The sequence below is a fragment of the Heteronotia binoei genome, chromosome 14 (genome assembly GCF_032191835.1).
Source record: "Heteronotia binoei isolate CCM8104 ecotype False Entrance Well chromosome 14, APGP_CSIRO_Hbin_v1, whole genome shotgun sequence".
Lineage (NCBI taxonomy): Eukaryota > Metazoa > Chordata > Lepidosauria > Squamata > Gekkonidae > Heteronotia > Heteronotia binoei.
This window is the reverse complement of record NC_083236.1, coordinates 69,374,050-69,399,553: the sequence shown is the minus strand read 5'-3', so window position 1 is coordinate 69,399,553 and position 25,504 is coordinate 69,374,050. Positions and strand designations below refer to the sequence as shown.

Here is a 25,504-nt window from a genome sequence, read left to right as displayed (position 1 = left end):
GAGAGAGGGTCTTAAAGGTGCAACTTGACTCTTGCTTTTTTCTACTGCTTCAGACCAACACAGCTGCTCACCTGGATCTGTCTCTATAGGTAGAGGGTGAGCAGTAAATTAGCATACAGCATAATGAAAGATGGCTTAACAGAATCAAGGTATTTCCTTGGAGGTTTCCCATCCAAATACTTGCCAGAGTCAGCCCTGCGTAGTTTCCAAGATCTGATGAGATTGTGCTTGCCTGGGCTATCTAAGTCAGAGCCGCACTAATTGAGATTCTTAACTAACAGTAAACCATGGTTAAGAATCCCAGTTACTGGGAGAGAGAGAGGTGAACTCCAGTTAATGAAATTGCCTGCCTTCAGACATCACAACAAATTGGTGAAGAGTTCTGATAGCTTGCAGAACAAAGCAAGACCTACCAAGTTTTATTCAAAATGTAAGCTTTCATGTCCTCGAAGCACACTTCATCAGACAGTAGGATGGAATGGCAAGTTGTCCTAAATAGAGAGAAAGTGTACAGTGAGTTAGTATGCTGAGTCATGGAAATGTTTTGATGGCACAGGTCTGTGATGCCACAATTTGCAAGCTCTGTTGTGCTACGGGAGTTCGGGATGCTCTTCCCTTTCAAGTCTCTGTTGTTCACCTCTCTTAATATTTCTGCATTTCCAGAATCTGTTTTCCAAATCAAGGATTCAGATTCCTTCACAATGTCGTCTGTCCCAAATCTGCCAGGATTGTGTGGTCAGTCCAAAACCACAGTAGCACCTCTGGGCTCGGAGGCCCACGTTTCCAACCCGCTGACCTTCTGTAGTGCTAAGGGGCAGAGCCAGCACAGATGTTGCACCAACATTGAAATATCAAAGCTGAGAGGCTCTGCTGCAGTTGAAACAAATGCCGCAAAGCGACAACTGGAGTTCCAGTGGCTTGTTTGCATTATATTTTTCTGCACTGGTTAGGGGGAGTAAAAAGAGCCCTGCTGGATCAGACCAGTAGTCTGTCTAGTCCAACATCTTGTCTCGTGCTGTGTCCTCCAACAGCAGGTCATAGAGACCAAAACCTTCCTCTGATGTTGCTTTTTAGCTTTGTTTATTCAGAGGTTGACTGCCTCTGAATGTGGAGGTTCCCTTTAGCCACTGTGACTCATCCCCACTGATAAAGCTGTCCTCTATGAATCTGTCTGCTCCCCTTTTTAAAGACACATGTGCCTGTGGCCATCATTGTACCCTTTGGCAGCAAATTCCACATTTTAATTCTACATTTTAAAAACTGTAGACTGTTAGCCTCCAATCTTGTCCAGTATTGGGTATGAGGACTTCTTCTTCTTCGTGTGTGTGCATACATGCGCAAGTCACTATGTGTGTGCATGCCCTGGGAGCCATGGTGACTTCTGGTGACTGACCCCTGCTGGGGGCCTGGAGGATATTTAGGGAGGTGGCTAAATGAAGTCTGCCCCCTGTCTCCCAGCTCTGGTATTCCAAGGAGGTCTCCCATCCAACTACTTGCCAGAGTTGACCCCGCTTAGCTTCCAAGATTTGATGAGATTGGGTTTGCCTGGGCTACCTAGGTCAGGGCTCAGCAGGAGGGTTCTGAGGTATATTTCTGAAGGGGAAAGGAAGCACCCATGACCGGGAAGTCCAAATGTGCTCACAACCCAGTGGAATGCATGCTCGCCAGATTGGGACCTTTAATCCTGGTTTAGCCCTGTCCCCAAGCTGACGTTCTACACTAAAATCTACACTATCATGAAGTCATAGAGCTGGTTTCTCTGATTCTAGTGTAGAATGTCAGTTTGGGGACAGGGTGAAACCAGGATTAAAGGTCTAGTGCGAAATTGGTCTGGGTGTCTGTTCTCCCTTCACGGAGATGCATAGGAAAGCTCGGGAGCCGGTTGGCTGGTCATTTCTGCACCTCTCCGCAAAGGCAGATTAAAGCCCAAATAATTAGGGCCAAAACCCTCCCTCTGCTGTGCTGACTTATCACTGATTTCCCCACTTTGGATTCCCACCTCGGTCACGGTGTACCAGCCTACAGTCTCCTCCCTGGATATTTCTCCCTTATCAGCTCCCTCGTTAAAGCAGCCTTGCTGGTGGTCAGAGGAGAGTAAGGAGGTACGAGGAATTCTTGCATAACTAACTCTTATGTAATTCTTTCCACCCTCCTAGTTTCCCTAATAGACAGCTTCAAGAGGGGATTGGATAAGCATATGGAGCAGAGGTCTGTCAGTGGCTATAACCACAGCGTATTGTTGAACTCTCTGCCTGGGGCAGTGATGCTCTGTATTCTTGGTTGGGGGGGCACAGTGGGAGGGCTTCTAGTGTCCTGGCCCCACTGATAGACCTCCTGATGGCACTTGGTTTTTATGGTCACTGTGTGACGCAGAGCGTTGGACTGAATGGGCCATTGGCCTGATCCAACATGGCTTCTCTTACATTCTTTAGTCTGGGGCAGGGATGCTCTGTATTCTTGGTGCTGGGGGGGACACAGTGGGAGGGCTTCTAGTGTCCTGGCTCCACGGATGAACCTCCTGATGGCACTTGGTTTTTATGGCCACTGTGTGACCCAGAGTGTTGGGCTGGATGCGCCATTGGCCTGATCCAACATGGCTTCTCTTATGTCTGGGGCAGGGATGCTTTGTATTCTTGATGCTTGAGGGGGGGCACAGTGGGAGGGCTCCTAGGGTCCTGGCCCCACTGATGACCTCCTGATGGCACCTGGGTTTTTTTTGCCACTGTGTGATACAGAGTGTTGGACTGGAGGGGCCATTGGCCTGATCCAACATGGCTTCTCTTATGTTCTTCTGTGACACAGAGTGTTGGACTGGATGGGCCATTGGCCTGATCCAACATGGCTGGTTTGGTGTAGTGGTTAAGTGTGCGGACTCTTATCTAGGAGAACCGGGTTTGATTCCCCACTCCTCCACTTGCATCTACTAGCATGGCCTTGGGTCAGCCATAGCTCTGGCAGAGGTTGTCCTTGAAAGGGCAGCTGCTGTGAGAGCCCTCTCCAGCCCCACCCACCTCACAGGGTGACTGTTGTGGGGGAGGAAGGTAAAGGAGATTGTGAGCCGCTCTGAGACTCTTCGGAGTGGAGGGCGGGATATAAATCCAATATCTTCTTCTTCTTATGTTCTTATGTGACACAGAGTGTTGGACTGGATGGGCCTTTGGCCTGATCCAGCATGGCTTCTCTTATGTTCTTATGTGACACAGAGTGTTGGACTGGATGGGCCATTGGCCTGATCCAACAGGGCTTCTCTTATGTGATACAGAGTGTTGGACTGGATGGGCCTTTGGCCTGATCCAGCATGGCTTCTCTTATGTTCTTATGTGACACAGAGTGTTGGACTGGATGGGCCATTGGCCTGATCCAACAGGGCTTCTCTTATGTGACACAGAGTGTTGGACTGGATGGGCCATTGGCCTGATCCAACAGGGCTTCTCTTAGGTTCTTATGTAGTTATCGTGGAGGCAAAAAGCCACATACTGCTGGGGCAGTTCAAAAACTGACTATTGGAACAGATGGATATTGGTTGGGATGTGTGAAGGAATGAGCTTACTGTCTCGCTGTCTCTCTGTTTCTCCATTTGCAGGCAGCAAGTGGCAAAACCTCTCTGTGCACGTTGGAGTCACCAGGTAAGGGACTGATCCTCCCAGTGCTGTGTCCCAGGGGCTGGCCAGGTGGCATTACCTGTTGTGGGATTTCCCAACGTGCCAAAGAAGCTGCATCTTTGGCTCATGGGGTGGTCCGGAGGGTGTGGGAGTTGGGGAGCCTTTTTCTGCTCTTGCCCCTGAAATGCTTCTTCTGAGAGATCTGGGCAGCATTCCTCGCTTTTTGCACAAGAGAAGCGTGGCCCAGATGAAGTCCCAGAGCAGGTGGGGCATCCTCAGCATGCAGTGTTTTCCCCTCCCTTCACCTCCAGGTTGGACCTGAATGATGTCCCAAACTCTGTACGCTTGGTGGCTCCTGACCTTGGGATCCTGCTGGTCTCTGCCATCTGCCTTGGCATTTGCAGTCGCCTGGAGCCCAAGAAGCGACCTGCAGCCCGGAGCAAAAGTTCGGAATCCGGCCCCCTCCCAGAGCAGGTGAGAGACGGCACATGGCTCTTCCCATTCAGTTCCTTCCTCCCTTGGGCAAAGAGTATGTTTCATCTTGAACATACTGTATATGAACATATGAAGCTGCCTTCTACTGAATCAGACCCCCCTCGGTCCATCAAAGTCAGTATTGTCTACTCAGACCGGCAGCGGCTCTCCAGGGTCTCAAGCTGAGGTTTTTTTACACCTACTTGCCTGGACCCTTTTTAGTTGGAGATGCCGGGGATTGAACCTGGGACCTTCTGCTTACCAAGCAGATGCTTTACCACTGAGCCACTGTCCCTCCCTTAATAGGAACATAGGAAGCTGCCTTCTACTGAATCAGACCCTTCTTGGTCCATCAAAGTCAGTCTTGTCTACTCAGACTGGCAGCGGCTCTCTGGGGTCTCCGGCTGAGTTTTTTCACACCTACTTGCCTGGACCCTTTTTTGTTAGAGATGCTGGGGATTGAACCTGGGACCTTCTGCTTACCAAGCAGATGCTCTATCACTGAGCCACCATCCCTCCCCCTTTTTCTTTTGCTTCTCCTTTCTACAGTCTGGTATAGATTCTGTTGGGTTGCCCTGTTGGTTTGAAGCAGCAGAACAAAATTGGAGTCCAGTGGTACCTTTAAGACCAACAAAGTTTGATTCAAGATATGAGCTTTTGTGTGCACACACACTTCCTCTGATAGAAGTGGGTGTGTACACAAAAGCTGATGCCCTGAATAAAACTTTGCTGGACTTCAGGGTGCCCTGGGACTCTGAACTTGGCTTTGTTGCTTCAGAACAACATGGCTGCCCACCTGGATCTATCTTCCAGAATGAAGTTTGAGTCCAGTTCCACCTTTAAGACCAACTAAGTTTCATCGAAGTTGTAAGCTTTTGTGGGCATGTGCACTTCTTCAGATACGATAAAACAGAAATTACCAGCCCATACATATAGGTGAAGGGTGAGCAATAGATTAGCATACAGTTTAGTGAAGATGTTACAGATTCAGGGACCAAACAGGAATAACTGTCAGCGAAGGTTCATTGAAGTTTCCAAATGAGCAAACTTGTTGTTTGAAACAAAATTGCATTTATTGTATACTCCAAAGTTACTCCAGCATGATAGGCATTGGAACTGATATCAAGCGGTTCGAATAATTGGTATTTAACATCTAACATCAAAGCAATGCATCTACACCCCAATTTCCATAACAAAGGCTGCTTTTGCCTGTGAGAGTTTCACACGGCTTCCCCCCTTATCTTTTCCGTTGGTGGTTACAATTCCCGGCGGCAATGTCCTTGCCGCCTCTAGGGAGGAGGTGAGAGTCTGGCAGACACTCTCTACTTCAAAGCAGGCCTGGCAACCTTTGATATTCCTGGGAAGCTACTCTCTATACTGCTCCCCCCCTACTGTTCTATGACTACAGGTTATTGGGCATATATGCATATTGATCAATAGGGTTAGTAGTCAGCAGTTAGCAATAACGTCAGTGAACAGAGCTTGACAATAACCAGTTTAGTTTATAAGGTTACCATTTGTTTGGGTTTAATGAGGGGGCATAGTGAGGGAAATTTGTGTAAATTGGAGATTGATAGGCAGATGTAGCCTTAATTGTGGGATGCTGAGAGTAATTAACTGAGACCCTGCCATTATTGCTCCATCCATCTCCTTTCAAGCATGGGGGCGACTTTACTGCATATTTTTAAAAAGTGGGGCTGTATGGAGTTATCGTTCCTGTCCCCAGACCAGAGAAACACATTCCAATCCACCATTCCAAATTATATTATTTCCTAGTATACATTACATTACAATCTCCTGTTCTAATCTGTTATTCCGAATAAGAAATAAAGAGGACGTAGGGCCCTTCTAGGGGACTGGTGAGAATACAGATTGTAAGGGCTGAATGAGGTTAGCATATGTGGTGACCAATGTTCCCTCTGAGCTGCAAAGTCTTGTGAGCAAAAATTCTACTTTGTGAGCTACAGGCATTAAAGCTGTGAGCTCCTGCATCAATCAGTGCTCTGGGGGGGTCCTCCTTCCTGAGCTAAGACAAAGATGTGTGAGCTGGAGGCTAAAAATCTGTGAGCTGGCTCACGCTTACTCGGCTTAGAGGGAACACTGGTAGTGAGATAGGAAACCAATATCCCTGTTAAGTCCTGGGGATTCTGTTGTTCTGCACTCTGGTGTGTGAGACTTTCCCTACCTCAAAATAACTGGGCTCTCCCTCACTCTGCACCAGCTGGGCAGGGCTCCTCAGTGAACATAGATTCCAGTTCACCTGATGAGTTTGGCTAAACATGTCAGTCCTCTTCGGGAAGGGTTCACTGCATGTGGGAGACAGTGGAAGAAGACTGTCTGTTTGTTCGTTTACTTCATTTGTACCCTGCCTTTCTCCCCAGTCAGAACCCAAAGCTGCTCACATTGTTCTCTCCTCTATTTAATCTCCCAGTAACCCTGCGAGGTAGGCTAGGCTGCGAATGTGTGACTGGCCCAAGGTGAGCTTCCAGGCAGCGTGGGGATTCGAACCTGTGGCTCTCAGATCCTTGTCTGACTCTGTAACCACCACACCACCCTGGGCAGTGAGGAACACACATGAAAATCCATAGCTCTTGCAGGAGTTGTCTTTGAAGGGAGAGAGCTCTCTCGGCCCCACCTACCTCAAAAGGTGTCTGTTGTGGGGGAGGAAGGTAGAGAAGATTGTGAGCTGCTGCGAGACTCTTGAGTGGAGGGTGGGATATAAATCCAATGTCGTCTCCTTCCTCTTTTTCTTTGGGGGCAAAAGAGCTGGTGAGTCAAGCAGCCTCTGGGCTTCCTTTACCCAGGAGAGGAAGTTCTTCAGAGCGGCTGGAAGGCTGATCCCGTTTCATTTGCTGTGGTTGTTTATTTGCACAGCCAGAGAGCAGCCGCCAATTCCGTGCCAAATAGAACTGGAAATGGGCAATTTGCAGATGGATGGTTTGGGGCAGATCCCAAAGCAAAGATTCTGCTGCATTCCAGCTAAGCCTTCCCAGGTGGTCCCTGGTCAGACAGCTGCAAGCTTACTGGGCTGGATGGGCTTTGGTAAGGAAACAGGACCCTGGAATTTACCATGACCCCTCCCTCATCCCAGGCGCGTACACTGATCGTTTGCTTCTAACTCAGGGGTAGCCAAACTTGCTTAATGTAAGAGCCACATAGAATTAATATCAGATGTTTGAGAGCCACAAAATGTCAGATGTTTGAGAGCTGGGAGGGAAGGAGGAAGGGAGGGACGGTGGCTCAGTGGTAGAGCATCTGCTTGGGAAGCAAAAGGTCCCAGGTTCAATCCCCGGCATCTCCAAAAAAGGGTCCAGGCAAATAGGTGTGAAAAACCTCAGCTTGAGACCCTGGAGAGCCGCTGCCAGTCTGAGAAGACAATACTGACTTTGATGGACCAAGGGTCTGATTCAGTATAAGGCAGCTTCATATGTTCATATGAAGGAAGGAAAATAGATGTGGAGGGAAGGAGAGGTAGAAAGAAAGCAACTTTAAATGCATTTTCCAAGCCTTTAGCTGGCTTGCAGGAGAGGCCATTGCAGTGACCATCTGTCAGGCATAGCCAGACAGTGACCACGCGGCGTTCACTACACCGGGAGAGGAGAGGCGCGAGCCTGCAGCAGACGTGGACTATTGCACCCTTCTTAAATCTTCGTTCGCGAAGCCAAGCCGAGAGAGAGAGAGAGAGCTGGCTTGGCTTGGAGAAGTGATTTAAAGAGAGAAACGCCTTCTCTAAACTGGCTGACAGGGCAGTGGGGACTTTGAGAGCCATACATGTGGCTCCTTAGCCACAGTTTGGCCACCTTGTTCTAACTTGTAAGAGCCCTGTGAAGTTGGTTTGCATGAAGAGACCTGCTATTTGCACCTACATGGGTAGCAGAGGTCAGTTGCCTGGGCATTCTTGCCCACAGTGTCACTGCAAAGGTAGAAGTTAGAGCAGGCACATGTGCCCAGCCAGTGGAACAGGGGAAGGCTCTGCAGGGGTGATGGAAGGTGAGACCCTCAGCTAGCAAGGCGTGGATCGTCCAGCTCACTTCAAATCGGCTGGACGAGCGGTTCTTCTGCTCTGAAGAGCACCTTGGGAATGCCAACAGGATAGCAAGAAGGGCGGCCTTCAGAAGAGCTGAGTTCGAGTCCCATAGTGGCTTCGAGATCAACAAGATTTTTTGGGGGGGGGGGAAGGAGGAGGGGTTGAGAATCAAGGTGTCTCTCAAAAATCTTGTCGCTGTCTGGACTCAAATCTGGCTCTTCCGGTTCTTCTGCCGCAGACCAGCCCTGTCCACCCTCCAGAACAATTTTAGAGGGGGAAGGTTTCCGGCCTGGCATTTGTTATCAAAAAGCTTCAGAGAGAGAGGCCAGGAGAAAAGGGCTGGAGGAGGAGAGAGGGCTGAGGGAGTTTGCCAGGAGCCAAACAGGTCTGACGGATTTCTCTGCAGGTGTTAAATTGCTTAACAAAGCTTGGGGGAGACGGTGCGATCGTCAGCTGCAGCCATTGGGAGCGCAGAAGCCCTGTCGTACTTTTTATGACTCACCAGCACAGCCTGGCCTTCGTTTTGGGATTTTGCCTCACGCTGACGTGGCTGGTTTTGTTCCTCATGTAATCTAGGAAAAACTTGAGGATGACCCCTGGGGTTTTTATACAGGCATTCTGCTTTGCGTGAAAAAATCCCATGCCTGGCCTTTTTTCCTTCCTGCATGGCATTCCCCCTGACGGAGAATCTGCCTCATTTATTGCAATGGCTGCAATAAATGTTAAGGGACTGGTAATGGCTGCAATACATTTTGTTAGCCTTTGATTCCACGGAACATGTTTTTAGTGTGACTTCCGGCCATGGTTTAAGAGAAGATAAGAACATAAGAGAAGCCATGTTGGATCAGGCCAGTGGTCCATCCAGTCCAACGCTCTGTGTCACATAAGAACATAAGAGAAGCCATGTTGGATCAGGCCAGTGACCCATCCAGTCCAACACTCTGTGTCACATAAGAACATTAGAGAAGCCCTGTTGGCTCAGGCCAATGGCCCATCCTGTCCAACACTCTGTGTCACATAAGAACATAAGAGAAGCCCTGTTGGATCAGGCCAGTGACCCATCCAGTCCAACACTCTGTGTCACATAAGAACATAAGAGAAGCCCTGTTGGATCAGGCCAGTGACCCATCCAGTCCAACACTCTGTGTCACATAAGAACATAAGAGAAGCCATGTTGGATTAGGCCAATGGCCCCCCCAGTCCAACATTCTGTGTCACATAAGAACATAAGAGAAGCCCTGTTGGATTAGGCCAATGGCCCCTCCAGTCCAACATTCTGTGTCACATAAGAACATAAGAGAAGCCCTGTTGGATTAGGCCAATGGCCCCTCCAGTCCAACACTCTGTGTCACATAAGAACATTAGAGAAGCCCTGTTGGATCAGGCCAATGGCCCCCCCAGTCCAACATTCTGTGTCACATAAGAACATAAGAGAAGCCCTGTTGGATCAGGCCAATGGCCCATCCAGTCCAACACTCTGTGTCACATAAGAGAAGCCATGTTGGATCAGGCCAGTGGCCCATCCAGTCCAACACTCTGTGTCACATAAGAAGATAAGAGAAGCCATGTTGGATCAGGCCAATGGCCCCTCCAGTCCAACACTCTGTGTCACATAAGAACATAAGAGAAGCCATGTTGGACCAGGCCAGAGGCCCATCCAGTCCAACACTCTGTGTCACATAAGAACATAAGAGAAGCTCTGTTGGATCAGGCCAGTGGTCCATCCAGTCCAACGCTCTGTCACACAGTGGCCAAAAAAACCCAAGTGCCATCAGGAGGTCCATCAGTGGGGCCAGGACACTAGAAGTCCTCCCACTGTGACCCCCCAAGCACCAAGAATACAGAGCATCACTGCCCCAGATAGAGTGTTCCATCATTACCTTGTAGCTAATAGCCACCAAGAACATAAAAGAAGCCATGTTGGATCAGGGCAATGGCCCATCCAGTTCAACACACAGTGGCCAAAAAAACCCAGGTGCCATCAGGAGACCCATCAGTGGGGCCAGGAGGGCACCTGTTTGTTTTTGGCCACTGTGGCTTTCAATAGAAGAACAGTTAAGGGACAGTTAAGCAAATTATCAACAATAATCCACAGAACAACCGCAACCTGCTTGGAACTTTGAAGTGTGAAAAGGTGCAGGGTCAGTGAGAAGTTTCTCTGTAAGTCACAGTGCCTATGCTGATTTTTCTTCCAAAAGGAATATATCTGAAGATTCCCCAATGTCCAGAGGGATGTCGGGGAATCTTCAGATATATTCCTTTTGGAAGAAAAATCTGCATAGGCACTTTGATTTACAAGCACTTTGTAGCACTAAGCACTTTAAATTATTAGTTCTGATGTAATTGTGCCTAGATGCGTTTTTGTAAATGAATTATACGTACTTACCTTACAATACTAAATTATCGAAATGGATCATGATAATCAAACACTTTGAAGGTTTATACGCTAATAATTACAAGTGAATTTATGATTGTATTCGTTATTTGTCACGGTTTTTCTTTGGGTTCTCGTCCTATTCCATGATTCTCTCCATTGTATTTTTTTCCCCACCTGGAGGCTGGCAACCTTCTGCCCACCTCCCTTCCTGACTTGCAGCTCTCAAACATCTGACGTTTATTCTATGGGGCTCTTACATTAAGCAAGTCTGGCCACCTCTGGTATAGGTGGACCTTTGCCGCGACCCAGCCGGGCTGTTCTCATTGCTTGGGGTGCCAGAAGCAGTGGCAGCCCCCCTCATAGAATCATAGAGCTGGAAGTGACCTCCAGGGTCATCTAGTCCAACCCTGTGCACAATGCAGGAAACTTGCAAACACCTCCCCCTAAATTCACAGGATCCTCATTGCTGTCAGATGGCCATCTAGCCTCTGTTCAAAAACCTCCAAGGAAGGAGAGCCCACCACCTCCCAAGGAGGAAGCCTGTTCCACTGAGAAACCGCTCTGTCAGGAAGTTCTTTCTAATGCTGAGCCAGAAACTCTTCTGATTTAATTTCAACCCACTGGTTCTGGTCCTGCCTTCTGGGACCACAGAAAACAATTCCACATCATCCTCTCTAGGACAGCCCTTCAAGGACTTGAAGATGGTGATCCTATCCCCTCTCAGCCGCCTCCTCTCCAGGCTAAACATCCCCAGCTCCTTCAACCTTTCCTCATAGGACTCGGTCTCCAGACCCCTCACCATCGTCACCCTCCTCTGGACCCGTTCCAGCTTGTCTAGATCCTTCTTAAACTGTGATGCCCAAAACTGAACACAGGACTCCAGGTGAGGTCTTACCAGAGCAGAGTAAAGCGATACCATCCCATCGCGTGATCTGGACGCTAGACTTCTGTTGATACAGGCCAGAATTGCATTTGCCTTTTCCCTTCTCTCTCACCCTGCTGGCTGTGGGGAACACGTTTTTCCTGGCACTTCCAGCTGTGACTCACCAGCCTCCCAGGCAGATTTCCCACGTCTGCCGGGGCCTACGAGTGACTCTCCGGCCCTTCCCGAGTTGCCGTGGAGACTCCCTAACAAACATCTGGGCCTTAACAGAGGCGATATTATGCAGGGCTGGCGTGACATTGCCGAGGAGGAGTTCGGGGGCCAGGCCCCGCACGCTGCCACCTGCCCGCTGGCCCCAAGGGCTCTTTTGTCGTGGGCGTGGGGGCCGTACGACCCTCGAGGGTGACGCAGCCCCAACCCAGAGGGGCTCAGTTTGTCACCCTCCACAAGGAAGGTAGGGAGGAGAGCTGGGTTCGAACGGTTGTGCTGCCCTGCAGGAAGACTGCCAGATTCGAATCCAGTAGCTCCTTAGAGACCAGACAGATTTTCAGGGAAGGCGCTTTCCAGAGTCACGGCTCACAGTAGGAACACAGAGCGGTTGGGTGAGGAAGGGCGGTGGTGCGGGATGGAAGGGAAGGCAGTGAGGGGGAAGCCATTGCTGGCAAAGGGGGAGGAGGAAGGTCCAGGAGGAGGCAGCAGGAGAGGGGGGGGGTCGTCTGAGGAAGAGCTGGGGGTGAGGGAGGATCTACCATGTGGCCTGTCGCCAGATGTGGGTTAAGTGAAAGTATCTCAGATGTTGCAGGTGCCACCTTCCAGGCAGGAGAGCAGCAGCAGGAGAAGCCCCAGGGCTTGCAAACGCCCCCTCCCCAACGTGCCATTAAGGCCAGTGTGGGCCGTTTCTCACATCTCCCCCTGGCCTTTTCATAGGGAGAGGAGGAAGAGGCTGTGGCGAGGGCATCCCAGAGGCCAAGGGAGCCAGTTTGGTGTAGTGGTGAAGTGTGCGGACTCTTCTCTGGAAGAACCAGGTTTGATTCCCCACTCTTCCACTTGCAGCTGCTGGATTGACCTTGTGTCAGCCAGAGCTCTCTTATCTGGGAGAACCAGGTTTGATTCCCCACTCCTCCACTTGCACCTGCTGGAATGACCTTGGATCAGCCAGAGCTCTCTTATTTGGGAGAATCAGGTTTGATTCCCCACTCCTCCACTTGCACCTGCTGGAATGACCTTGGGTCAGCCAGAGCTCTCTTATCTGGGAGAACCAGGTTTGATTCCCCACTCCTCCACTTGCACCTGCTGGAATGACCTTGGGTCAGCCGTAGCTCTCTTATCTGGGAGAACTAGGTTTGATTCCCCACTCCTCCACTTGCAGCTGCTGGAATGGCCTTGGGTCAGCCAGAGCTCTCTTATCTGGGAGAACCAGGTGTGATTCCCCACTCCTCCACTTGCAGCTGCTGGAATGGCCTTGGGTCAGCCATAGCTGTCACAGAGCTGTCCTTGAAAGGGAAGCTGCTGTAAGAGCTCTCTCAGCCCCACCTGGAGAGCCAGTTTGGTGTAGTGGTTAAATGTGCAGACTCTTCTCTGGGAGAACTGGGTTGGATTCCCCACTCCTCCACTTGCAGCTGCTGGAATGGCCTTGGGTCAGCCAGAGCTCTCATAGGAGTTGTCCTTGAAAGGGCAGCTTCTGTCAGAGCTCTCTCAGCCCCACCCACCTCACAGGGTGTCTGTCTCCTGAGAACCAGTTTGGTGTAGTGGTGAAGTGTGCGGACTCTTATCTGGGAGAACCGGGTTTGATTCCCCACTCCTCCTCTTGCAGCTGCTGGAATGGCCTTGGGTCAGCCAGAGCTCTCGTAGGAGTTGTCCTTGAAAAGGCAGCTTCTGTCAGAGCTCTCTCAGCCCCACCCACCTCACAGGGTGTCTGTTGTGGGGGGAGAAGATAGAGAAGATTGTGAGCCACTCTGAGTCTCTGATTCAGGGAGAAGGGTGGGGTATAAGTCTGCAGTCATCTTCGTCTTGCTGTGGCCGAGCCCTGGCAAGATGCCCACCCCCTTTCCTGTTTTAGGGGAAGGGGCTGATCCATGGCGGTAGAGGGGGGCAGAGCGGAGCCCAGTGTTTGATGGCAGCCAGGGCTTTTTTGGGTAGCAGGAGCTCCTTTGCCTATTAGGCCACACACCCCTGATGTAGCCAATCCTCCAAGAGCTTTCAGTAGGCCCTGTAGTAAGAGCCCTGTAAGCTCTTAGAGGATTGGCTACATCAGAGGGGTGTGGCCTAATATGCAAAGGAGCCCCTGCCCTGATGCCAGCCTAGAGAGGTTGCCTTCTCTGCCTCGGTGCCCAAGGTCTACCACTGGCATCAGCTGCTATGGAAGCCGACTTCGTGACCATGGGCCAGTCACGTGCTCCCGGCCTTGCCTACCTCATAGAGTTGCTCTGGGGATACCCTGGAGGAGAGATGAACCACTGGCTTTGGGCCCCCATTGGAGAGAAACATGGGATGTAAGTGAAGCAAGGAAAGGAAAGGAAAGGTCCCCCGTGCAAGCACCAGTCGTTTCTGACTCTGGGGTGACGTTGCTTTCACAACGTTTTCACGGCAGACTTTTTACGGGGTGGTTTGCCATTGCCTTCCCCAGTCATCTACCCTTTCCCCCGACCTCGGAAGGATGGAAGGCCAAGTCAACCTCGAGCTGGCTACCTGAAAACCCAGCTTCCACCGGGGATCGAACTCAGGTCGTGAGCAGAGCTTAGGACTGCAGTACTGCAGCTTGAACACTTTGCGCCACGGAACTCTTAAAGCGAAGCAAACGAATGAATAAAGAAGCCCGTCTTCCGAAGGGAGGTTTCTGATTCAGCCTGGCTGTGCAGCTCCCACAATCGGAGGGGGAAAAGGGAAGCCATCAGGGTCGACAACCTATTTGCCTGGCCCGAGCAACACAACGTGGTCTGCCTCTGAGCCTGTGCAGAGTGCATTCCTGCCCATCTCTGTGCTTGAAGGTGCCAGGTTTCCAGCTAACTTTGAGCTCTGGCTTTTCTCATTTTGGAGACGTTTTGCTGTGGCTGCCAGTCCCGTCTCTGCATTTGCAAGGTTAGGAAACGATCCCAGCTCCCTTTTGCCTGCCTCAGCTCAGCCATGGGATGGATATTCCCCCTCCCATCCAGGCCTCCCCACAGCCAGGGAAGTGTGCCTGGTCCTTTCCACTGAGCTCCCAGGGGGGCTTCTGTGTTTCCTACGGGCTGGACTTGGAGCCCTGGCCGGAGCTTCAGCCAGGCCAGCACGGAGGAGGCGGAGCCCAAGGCCTTTGCTGCGAAAGCACGCACGCTGGGCTGGGCAGTCGCTGGGCCAAGAAAAACAGGCCTTTGTGGAATGCACTTTCCAAAGCAGCGAGCGAAATAAACAGGGCCAGGTGCCGACTGTGGAAAAGCAGCTGCTCCTGCTCAGAGAGGTCGGGTTTGCCAGACCCTGGGGCTGGGCATCTCTTTCACGGCGTTGTCAGGGCCGTCCCTAGGAGGGCCAGAGAACTGCAGGACAGGCAAGGCCTCGGGGAACGGAAAGGGTGCTGGCACTGGGTTTCCCTTTGGGCCTGTCTGCTGAGGAACCCGCAGTGTCTTCCCCAGAAATGCCAGGCATGGTGGGTTCTTGGAGACACATTCTGGGCCGATGCTAGCAGGGTCTGAGAGACACCCCGACATGCCTCCTGTAATTCCCTCCAGCTGGAAGATCGGTCATGCAGGATGGTCTCTGGTTGCCAACCCCCAGGCGGGGCCTGGAGGCCTCCCAGAATTACAGCTGGTCTCTAGACTACAAAGAGAAGTTCCCCCTGCAGAAAACAACAGCTTTCTGGCATTAAACCTGCTAAAGCCACAGGAGGTGGTGGCGGCTACAAGCATAGCCAGCTTTAAGAGGGGATTGGATAAAAATATGGAGCAGACGTCCATCAGTGGCCGCAGTATATATATATATGAACATATGAAGCTGCCTTATACTGAATCAGACCCTTGGTCCATCAAAGTCAGTATTGTCTTTTCAGACTGGCAGCGGCTCTCCAGGGTCTCAAGCTGAGGTTTTTCACACCTATTTGCCTGGACCCTTTTTTGGAGATGCCAGGGATTGAACTTGGGACCTTCTGCTTCCCAAGCAGATGCTCTACCACTGAGCCACCGTCCTTCCCCCAAACACACACACACATACACATATACATATACTGGCCACTGTGTGACACAGAGTGTTGGACTGGATGGGCCATTGGCCTGATCCAACAGAGCTTCTCTTATGTTCTTATGTGACACAGAGTGTTGGACTGGAGGGGCCATTGGCCTGATCCAACATGGCTTCTCTTATGTTCTTCTGTGACACAAAGTGTTGGACTGGATGGGCCATTGGCCTGATCTGACATGGCTTCTCTTATGTTCTTAAGCTCCTTCCCTCCCCAAACCCTACCCTCTCCAGATCCCACCCCAAAAATCTCCAGCAATTTCCCCACCTAGCAACCCGAGGACAGTCTGATTTTAAGGGAGACTGGTTTGCTAGGGCTGAAATGGTTTTAATTAAAATCACCATTCACAAGCTTGCTTGTGTATATCTCAGGCTGCCTTGTCACTTCTGTTCCGCAAACGAAACGCCTGAAATCAGCCAGTCTGGAGCACACGTGTGGGGCCAGGCCCTCCTCTGCAATGGTTTGTGTAAGCTTGTTATCGAGCGCAGTTTTGCAGTGACTCAGCTCCAAACTGCTTAGGTTTTGAAACCACAGATCAAGACCAGCCTCCTATCCTCGGAGAAGAGGCCCCTGTACCTACCGCTAGTCTAATTTCTGCCTGCCTGGGATTGGGGTTTGGGGTTAGGCTTCCAAAATAGGTGCCCCAGCCTCTCTGCCCGATCCCTGTCGTTTCCATTCTTTCAGCAAGAGGTTGCGTGCAAACACCGGCCTGATCTTGCTCTCTGCAGAGTGTAAATGATCTTTCTGGGCAGGCTTAGGTTCCCTGGCACGGCCTTCCTGTCCCAAGAGGAGATGGATTGTGGCATTTGATCCTTGGGGGTTCTGCAGCTCTTGGGCATTTTCCACCCCTGATATTTGATCCTGGGCTGATTCGATGTGTCTCCTTCCCGGCATTGGCCTTATTAACTTTCAAGAAATATCCCTGCTGTCTGTGTTACAGGTGCGCACTCTTTCACGCATAGTCTCTGTCTCTCATGCAGGTTTTCATTTTTCTTTTATCTGCTGCAGGCCTTCGAGTGCACTGTGAATAAACTGCTGCGATGTCCCCTTTCTCATATGTTTTTGCATTTTTTTTTAAAAAAACCCACAAATGCAAACATTCAAGACAATTGCATTTTGAAGCTCTGAGTGCTGACAGATAATGTTTTTCCTCCCGTGCATTCAGGAGATGGAAGCGATACTCATGATCTTGCAGCTTTGCTGTGCAAGCGCAGCATTGAGCCCCGTGCACCAAATTCCACAATCAGAGGGCACCCACGTTCATTCCAAAAAGGTTTTCCTCCTTCAGTCCAAGAAAGCAGACTTGAAAGTGTGTGGGGCTGAGGATGCATGTGGGGGTTTCAGCAGCCTTTCTATTAGTCAGAGGGCCGAGCATAAAGAACATAAGAGAAGCCATGTTGGATCAGGCCAGTGGCCCATCCAGTCCAACACTCTGTGTCACATAAGAACATAAGAGAAGCCCTGTTGGATCAGGCCAGTGGCCCATCTAGTCCAACACTCTGTGTCACATAAGAACATAAGAGAAGCCATGTTGGATCAGGCCAATGGCCCATCCAGTCCAACACTCTGTGTCACATAAGAACATAAGAGAAGCCATGTTGGATCAGGGCAATGGCCCATCCAGTCCAACACTCTGTGTCACACAGTGGCCAAAAACCCAGGTGCCATCAGGAGGTCCATCAGGGGGGGCCAGGACACTAGAAGCCCTCCCACTGTGCCCCCCCCAAAGCACCAAGAATACAGAACATCACTGCCCCAGACATAAGAACATAAGAGAAGCCATGTTGGATCAGGCCAGTGGTCCATCCAGTCCAACACTCTGTGTCACACAGTGGCCAAAAACCCAGGTGCCATCAGGAGGTCCATCAGGGGGGGCCAGGACACTAGAAGCCCTCCCACTGTGCCCCCCCCCCAAAGCACCAAGAATACAGAGCATCACTGCCCCAGACATAAGAACATAAGAGAAGCCATGTTGGATCAGGCCAGTGGTCCATCCAGTCCAACACTCTGTGTCACACAGTGGCCAAAAACCCAGGTGCCATCAGGAGGTCCACCAGTGGGGCCAGGACACTAGAAGCCCTCCCACTGTGCCCCCCCAAAGCACCAAGAATACAGAGCATCACTGCCCCAGACATAAGAACATAAGAGAAGCCATGTTGGATCAGGCCAGTGGTCCATCCAGTCCAACACTCTGTGTCACACAGTGGCCAAAAACCCAGGTGCCATCAGGAGGTCCATCGGGGGGGGCCAGGACACTAGAAACCCTCCCACTGTTGCCCCCCTGCCAAGCACCAAGAAGACAGAGCATCACTGCCCCAGACAGAGAGTTCCAATGATAAGCTGTGGCTAAGAGCCACTGATGAACCTCTGCTCCAGATGCTTATCCAATCCCCTCTTGAAGCTGTCTATGCTTGCAGCCGCCACCACCTCTTGTGGCAGTGAATTCCATGTGACAATCACTCATTGGGTGAAGAGGGACTTCCTTTTATCTGTTCTAACCCAACTGCTCAGCAATTTCATGGGGTGTCCACAAGTTCTTGTATTGTGAGAAAGGGAGAAAAGTACTTCTTCCTCTGCTTTCTCCATCCCATGCATCATCTTGTAAACCTCTATTATGTCACCCTGCAGTCGACATTTCTCCAAGCTGAAGAGCCCCAGGCATTTGAACCTTTCTTTGCTAGTTCCAGGCAGGCCAAATTGTTGCCCCTCCTCCTAATTTTCAAAGACCTGAACAGGCTTTGGGAGCTGCGCAGACCTGCTGTTTAAATCGGGCAAAATACCAGGACCGGAATGCGATTGAACTGTTTGCCATTTGTCACAGGAATGTGAGCATCATGCTTTCCAGGGAGATGTGAATGAGCTCTTGGAACTCTCTCCAGCTGCAATTAAGTGGACTAAAAATCTAGATCTTAGTGCCCTGATCGGGATAGCCCAGGCAAGCCCAATCTTGTCAGATCTCAGAAGCTGAGCCAGGGTCACCTCTGGCAAGTACTTGGAAGGGAGACCTCCAAGGAGTACCAGGACCTGGAGGCAAAGGCAGGCATTAGAAAGCCACCTCTCTGAAAAATGTCCTAGCCCCAGTAAGGGTTGCAAGACTTCTGGGCATGCAAGCAACATACATGCAAGCATGTGCACACACACAAATCCTTTTTAAAAAACAGAAAATCTAGATATTTGTATTTAGGGGATCTTGCAACTGACCCGCATAACCGTTGCATCAACTTGGTTCCGTATTTTGTCTTATTCTATACTTCCTGTGTGTAACTCTCCCCTATGATAAATAAATAATTTCCAAATACATTTCACAGCACAGATGCACGTTCGATTATTTTGTGTAATGTGTTCAGGTCGTTGCCCTGGTTTCCTGCGGCACAACTCTAGAGCGTTTTTGTGTGTGTGGTGTGATGGTTAGCGTGGCAGTGAATTAATCACCCTTTTTATCCATTCTAACCCGACTGCTCAGCAATTTCGTTGAATGCCCACGAGTTCTTGTATTGTGAGAAAGGGAGAAAAGGACTTCTTTCTCTGCCTTCTCCATCCCATGCAGAATCTTGCTAAGCTGCGGAGCAGAGGTGGCCAAACTTGCTTGACGTAAGAGCCACATAGAACAAATGTCAGGCGTTTGAGAGCCACGAGACATGAATGTCAGGTGTTTGAGAGCTGCAGAACAAGGAAGGAAGGAAGGAAAACAGATGGGGGAGGGGGAGAGAGGTGGAAAGAAAGCAACTTTACCTTTAAGTGCCTTCTCCAAGCCAAACTTCAAAGAGTTCTATGGGCTTCAAGAGCCACACAATATGGGTGAAAGAGCCACAGTTTGGCCACCCCTGCTCCAGAGCATTGGGGGGCTTCGAATCTCTGTGGCTCACTTACCCTGGTAGCCGTTGTCCGTGATTCCACCACCCTTGACCTTTCCCCAGAAGAAATCCGTTTCCTCTGCCAGAGTTCTGCCATCATACATTTAACCGCTACCGGGAAGTGACTAGTGAGCATCTCCCAAGGGATGCAGCCTTTGGGCCTGGGTGGTTCGAAGGAAGCCGTGTGTTTTGTGTGCCTTTGGGGGCTCTTTGTGACTCCCGGTTGCCCCCTCTTTCCCATCAGGAAGAAGCGGCTGTGGATGAAGGTCAGCCGAGGTCACCGAGAGCTGCCAGTGCCGAGGCGGAGGGCTCACCGAGGCGGCGGGCGCGGCTGGCTGCCCGGCTCCGGCTCACAGCTCACTGGCTCTTGATGGCGGCTGGGAAGGTCCTGGCTGTTGCGCTTCTGGGGCTGGCAGGTAGGTGCCCGGGGGTGGGCAAGGAGGACGGGCACGTGCTTGGGGAACACAAGGACATCTCCGGTAGTCAGATTTCTGTGTTACTAGGTGAAAAATGAGCATCCACTTGCAGCTGCTGGCCTGGCCTTGGGTCAGCCATAGCTCTCTTATCTGGGAGAACCAGGTTTGATTCCCCACTCCTCCACTTGCAGCTGCTGGAATGGCCTTGGGTCAGCCATAGCTCTCTTATCTGGGAGAACCAGGTTTGATTCCCCACTCCTCCACTTGCAGCTGCTGGAATGGCCTTGGGTCAGCCATAGCTCTAATAGAGAGCCAGTTTGGTGTAGTGGTGAAGTGTGCGGACTCTTAATGAGAGCACTGGGTTTGATTCCACACTCCTCCACTTGCACCTGCTGGAATGGCCTTGGGTCAGCCAGAGCTCTCTTATCTGGGAGAACCGGGTTTGATTCCCCACTCCTCCACTTGCAGCTGCTGGAATGGCCTTGGGTCAGCCATAGCTCTAATAGAGAGCCAGTTTGGTGTAGTGGTGAAGTGTGCGGACTCTTAATGAGAGCACTGGGTTTGATTCCACACTCCTCCACTTGCACCTGCTGGAATGGCCTTGGGTCAGCCAGAGCTCTCTTATCTGGGAGAACTGGGTTGGATTCCCCCCTCCTCCACTTGCAGCTGCTGGAATGGCCTTGGGTCAGCCATAGCTCTCTTATCTGGGAGAACCGGGTTGGATTCCCCACTCCTCCACTTGCACCTGCTGGAATGGCCTTGGGTCAGCCAGAGCTCTCTTAACTGGGAGAACTGGGTTGGATTCCCCACTCCTCCACTTGCACCTGCTGGAATGGCCTTGGGTCAGCCGTAGCTCTCTTATCTGGGAGAACCGGGTTTGATTCCCCACTCCTCCACTTGCACCTGCTGGAATGGCCTTGGGGCAGCCGTAGCTCTCTTATCTGGGAGAACCAGGTTTGATTCCCCACTCCTCCACTTGCAGCTGCTGCAATGGCCTTGGGTCAGCCATAGCTCTCTTATCTGGGAGAACCAGGTTTGATTCCCCACTCCTCCACTTGCAGCTGCTGGAATGGCATTGGGACAGTCATAGCTCTCGCAGAGCTGTCCAAGGCAGGACCAGTTTGGTGTAGTGGTGAAGTGCGCAGACTCTTATCTGGGAGAACTGGGTTTGATTCCCCACTTCTCCACTTGCAGCTGCTGGAGTGGCCTTGGGTCAACCATAGCTCTGGCAGGAGCTGTCCATGAAAGGGCAGCTTCTGGGAGAGCTCTCTCATCCTCACCTACCTCACAGGGTGTCTGTTGTGGGGGAGGAAGGGAAAGGAGATGGTGAGCCACTCTGAGATTCAGTGTGAAGGACGGGATATAAATCCAGTGTCATCATCATCTTAGAATATTCTATCACTCCACACAAGGTACGGACCTCGTCTCCCGGACAGGTGCCATTGTTGGCCAACTCCAAACCAAGATTTAGCTGAAATGTAGTCAGTGATCCGTGAGCCTCGATTTATAGGTTGGCAAAGTGTAGAAATCAGCAGGAAGGCTGGAGGGTGGTGACCTAAGGTTGGGTTCAAGGCAGGGAGATAGCGGATGTAACCCAGAAGTGGGAATAGGTAGCTGTAGGAATTACTGGAAACTTTGTGGTTTTGCATAGAGTTTTCAGCAATTCCTAGAGCTACACATTGTTACTTCAAGGTGCAACCAGTTCAGAGGTTTTTTAAAACCCTTTCATGGGAGAGAATACCTTTTGCTGGGGGTGTGTGGGGGGCAGCCATAGAATGTGCCTTGTGGTAAGAGCCGATGCCCAGGAGACCTTTTCCTACTTCTAGTGGCAGGAGGGGGGAGTAAGCCTCCGTGTGTGCCAGGAAAGTGGGAGCAGACTCCTGGGGCTGCTGGTGAGGATTTGACTGTGTCAGAAAGAGGCCCTCCGTATGAACAAGCCATGGGTTCCGTTCATGGGTCCCACTCGGAGGCCTTCCTTTCCCTTTGAGGAGGGGTCTCCCCTTGCTGCAATTCCAAGCTCACATCTGCAATGGAACCAATAGCCATAGCAGCCTCCAGAATCTTTTCTTTTCAAATGGCATCTTCTTGTGGCTGCCAACAGACAGGTGTCTGTCAATTCTTGCCCTGGACCTGTGGCTTCTCCCCCCCCTCCCCAGGGATCACCCTGCCGTCTGCCTTCTCCAGCGTGTACTTCCTGGTCTTCATGGGGATCTGCACGTGGTGGGCCTGCCACTTCCCCATCAGCCAGCTGGGCTTCAACGTCTTGTGTGTGGTGGTGGACGTCTTTGCCGGAGGACACCTCATCTGCCTCTACGGTTACCAGACCCCCTTCATGCAAGAGACCCTCCCGCCCGCGGACCTCTGGGCACGGTAAGAGGCCCGCCTGCCAGCGCTGTGGGGATGCCACTCTCTGGATGGCATAGGTGAATTGGCGCAGTGTGGTTGGGAGAACCAGGCGTGTGCTCTTGCGCTTGGGAGTCTGGCACGGTTGCCTCGCAGACTAAACAGGCAGGAGCTGCAGTTGCCTGGAGTTCCTCTGGAATAGCTTCCCGGATTCTTTCTCTCGCTGAGCCTCCCTTTGTAGTCAACGGAAAAGCATCATTCCTAGAGAGCCAGCAGGGATTAGAGAGCCAGTTTGGTGTGGTGGTGAAGTGTGCAGACCCTTACCTGGGAGAACCGGGTTTGATTCCCCACTCCTCCACTTGCAGCTGCTGGAATGGCCTTGGGGGGAGAAGATATAGGAGATTGTGAGCCACTCTGAGTCTCTGATTCAGGAAGACGAGCGGGGTATAAATCTGCAGTCGTCAGACGTCGTCTTAGTGGCTAAAGGGTCAGACTTGGATCTGGGAGAGCCAGGTTCAAATCCCCGCTCTGCCATGGAAGCTTGTTGGGTGACCTTGGGCCAGTCACATACTCTCAGCCTGATCTACCTCACAGGCTTCTTTTGAGGATAAAATGGAGGAGAATGTCTTAGTGGACCATACGCTAAACATACCCCTGTCTTAGTGGACCATACGCTAAACATGAGTCACTCTGTGCCAAAGGGCTCTTGGTGGCTAAAAAGGCAAATGCAAATTTGGGCTGTATTAACAAAAGTATAGTGTCCAGATCACGTGAAGCGATGGTATTGCTTTACTCTGCTCTGGTAAGACCTCACCTGGAGTCTTGTGTTCAGTTTTGGGCACCACATTTTAAGAAGGATATAGACAAGATGGAAGGGGCCCAGAGGAGGGCGACGTAGATGGTGAGGGGTCTGGAGACCAAGTCCTATGAGGAAAGGTTGAAGGACCTGGGGATATTTTACCTTGGAAAGGAGGCGGCCGAGAGGTGATATGATCACCATCTTCAAGTACTTGAAGGACTGTCATATAGAGGAGGGTGTGGTTCTGTGACCCTAGAAGCTAGGACCAGAACCAGTGGGTTGAAATTAAATCAAGAGAGTTTGTGGCTGAACATTAGGAAGAACTTCCTGACTGTTAGAATGGTTCCTCAGTGGAACAGGCTTCCTCCTCGGGAGGTGGTGGGCTCTCCTTCCTTGGAGGTTTTGAAACAGAGGCTAGATGGCCATCTGACAGCGATGCAGATCCTGTGAATTTAGGGGGAGGTATTTGTGAGTTTCCTGCATTGTGCAGGAGGTTGGACTAGATGGCCCTGGAGGTCCCTTCCAACTGTATGGTTCTATGAATAATGAAGGTTCCTTTTGGTCCCCACTGGGGAGAACAGTGGGATAGAAATAAAGTAAATAAATCCCTAGCATTTTGAGCTTTCTTGTCCCGCTCCCCCCCAATGACTTTGGTAGGTAGGCTTGCCAACCTCCAGGTGGAGCCTCGATCTCTCCCATAATTCTGGTTTTCCTCCAAATGATAAGAGATTCGTCCCCCTGGAAAAAATGGCTGCTTTGTAGGGCGGGCTCTCTCTGGCCTGATAGCACACCCTCCGTTGGCTCCACCCCCAGATCTCCAGGAATTTCCCCACTTGGTTTTAGTAACCCAGTTTGGAGGATAAAATGTACTGGGTTCAAAGCATGAGGACGCCCGAGAGATGGTGAGTTCAGCTCTTTATTCAGTGATTCAGCATAGTGAGATAGGAACAGAACTGTCTGGCAGGACCAAAGGCCCTGCTCATATGCATGCAAACCTCCCCACCCAAAAGCCCATTACCATCATCCCATTACACACAAGATAGGTTAATAGCTGGCCTGATGATCTCTGATCCTTCCTGAATCCAGGTAGCTGTTGTTTTAGGGTCTCCAGCTCCGCCAAGTCTCTACTGGCCCTGAGGCCAAACTCCAGTTCCAATACACAACAGAGAGATTGGAGGAAAGGCTGCAGCGCCCAGCCCAGTCAGTCTACATGTGGTGAGGTGCGCTTGGGGAGAGACGGCAAAGAAAATGGCTGCCCTGTGGGCGGGGCTGAGAAACGCTGGACTTTCCTGCCCACACGGCAGCTGTCCGGCTTTGCCGCCATCTTTCACTAAACTTCCAAACTCTGGACAAAGATCCGGTAAGGGGAAGGAAGGCCCAAGTCCATTCCAGTTCTAGCGAAGGCCCGTCAACCTTCACCAGGTATTCGTCCTGATCGCAGGATCACCGCGTACTTTTACAATAGCTGCCCCTGTCATTTAATACTGCGATTGTTTCTGCTCACTCATCTGACCGTGTGCTCTGTGCGGCTGATCGGTTTTATTCCTGTAAATGCTGCGCTGACAAGGACCCAAGCGATCTTAATCAGAGAGAGCTGCCTGGGAATATTTGAAAGAAACAAATCCAGCCAGGTAGCCCAGGGAGACCCACCGTAGAGCTTCCCGAAGACAGGAAAACAAGAGAAAAGTCTTGTTGCCCCTTGATGGTGGAGGGTGGGGTGGGGATTAACAGGATGGGATGAGCTGAAGGGGGCACGGCTCAGTGGCAGAGGCTCTGCTTAACATACAGGCGCTCCCAGCATCTCCAGTTAAAGAACTGGGGAATAGGTGATGTGAAAAGACCTTTCAGTGAGGCCCTGGAGAGCTGCTGCCAGTCTGAGTAGACTTGATGGACCAAAAGGGAGCGGGTCTGGTTCAATAGAAGGCTGCTTGGTGTGTTCATATTGGGAAGGGGCTGTGGCTCAGCAGTAGAACCTCTACTTGGCATGCAGAAGGCCCCAGGTTCAATCCCTGGCATCTCCAGTTTAAAAGGAGCAGGTAGTAATTGGTGAGAAAGACCTCCACCTAAAACTCTGGAGAGCCGCTGCCGCTCTAAGTAGGCAATCCTGCCCTTGATGGATGGACGGTCTGATTCAGTATCAAGCAGAGGGTTGCCAAGTCCTTCCACCGCTGTGTCCTTGCCCAGAAGTGACATCATCATGCCAGGGACACTCTAGGACTCGCAATAAAACTCAGTGGTACCATAGAGTTTTACTGCCAGGGACACTCTAGGACTCGCAATAAAACTCAGTGGTACCATAGAGTTTTACTGCAAGTCCTAAAGCGTTGCACCGGGGACACTCTAGGATTCGTGCTAAAACTCTGTGGTACCATAGAGTTTTGGCGTAAGTCCTACAGCGTCCCCAACACGACATCCCCGGCATGATACGTCCCTTTCGGGTGACGTCATCGCGCCGGGGACGGTGCACAGCAATGGGGCTCTTTGGGGACGGGGACCGTGCTGGCGGGTTGGAGCCCTCCAGA

At 51.2% G+C, this 25,504-nt stretch overlaps 1 protein-coding gene across 1 annotated transcript in view; it reads left to right on the top strand.

Annotated features, from left to right (window-relative positions):
- The window catches only part of PIEZO1 (piezo type mechanosensitive ion channel component 1), a 234,788-nt gene that overhangs the window by 105,558 nt on the left and 103,726 nt on the right, over positions 1-25,504 (top strand). The window contains exons 4-7 of the mRNA XM_060253863.1: positions 3,584-3,626; positions 3,914-4,076; positions 19,669-19,840; positions 21,997-22,210. Of these exons, the coding sequence (XP_060109846.1) occupies positions 3,584-3,626; positions 3,914-4,076; positions 19,669-19,840; positions 21,997-22,210 (592 nt within the window). The remainder of the gene's footprint in view (positions 1-3,583; positions 3,627-3,913; positions 4,077-19,668; positions 19,841-21,996; positions 22,211-25,504) is intronic.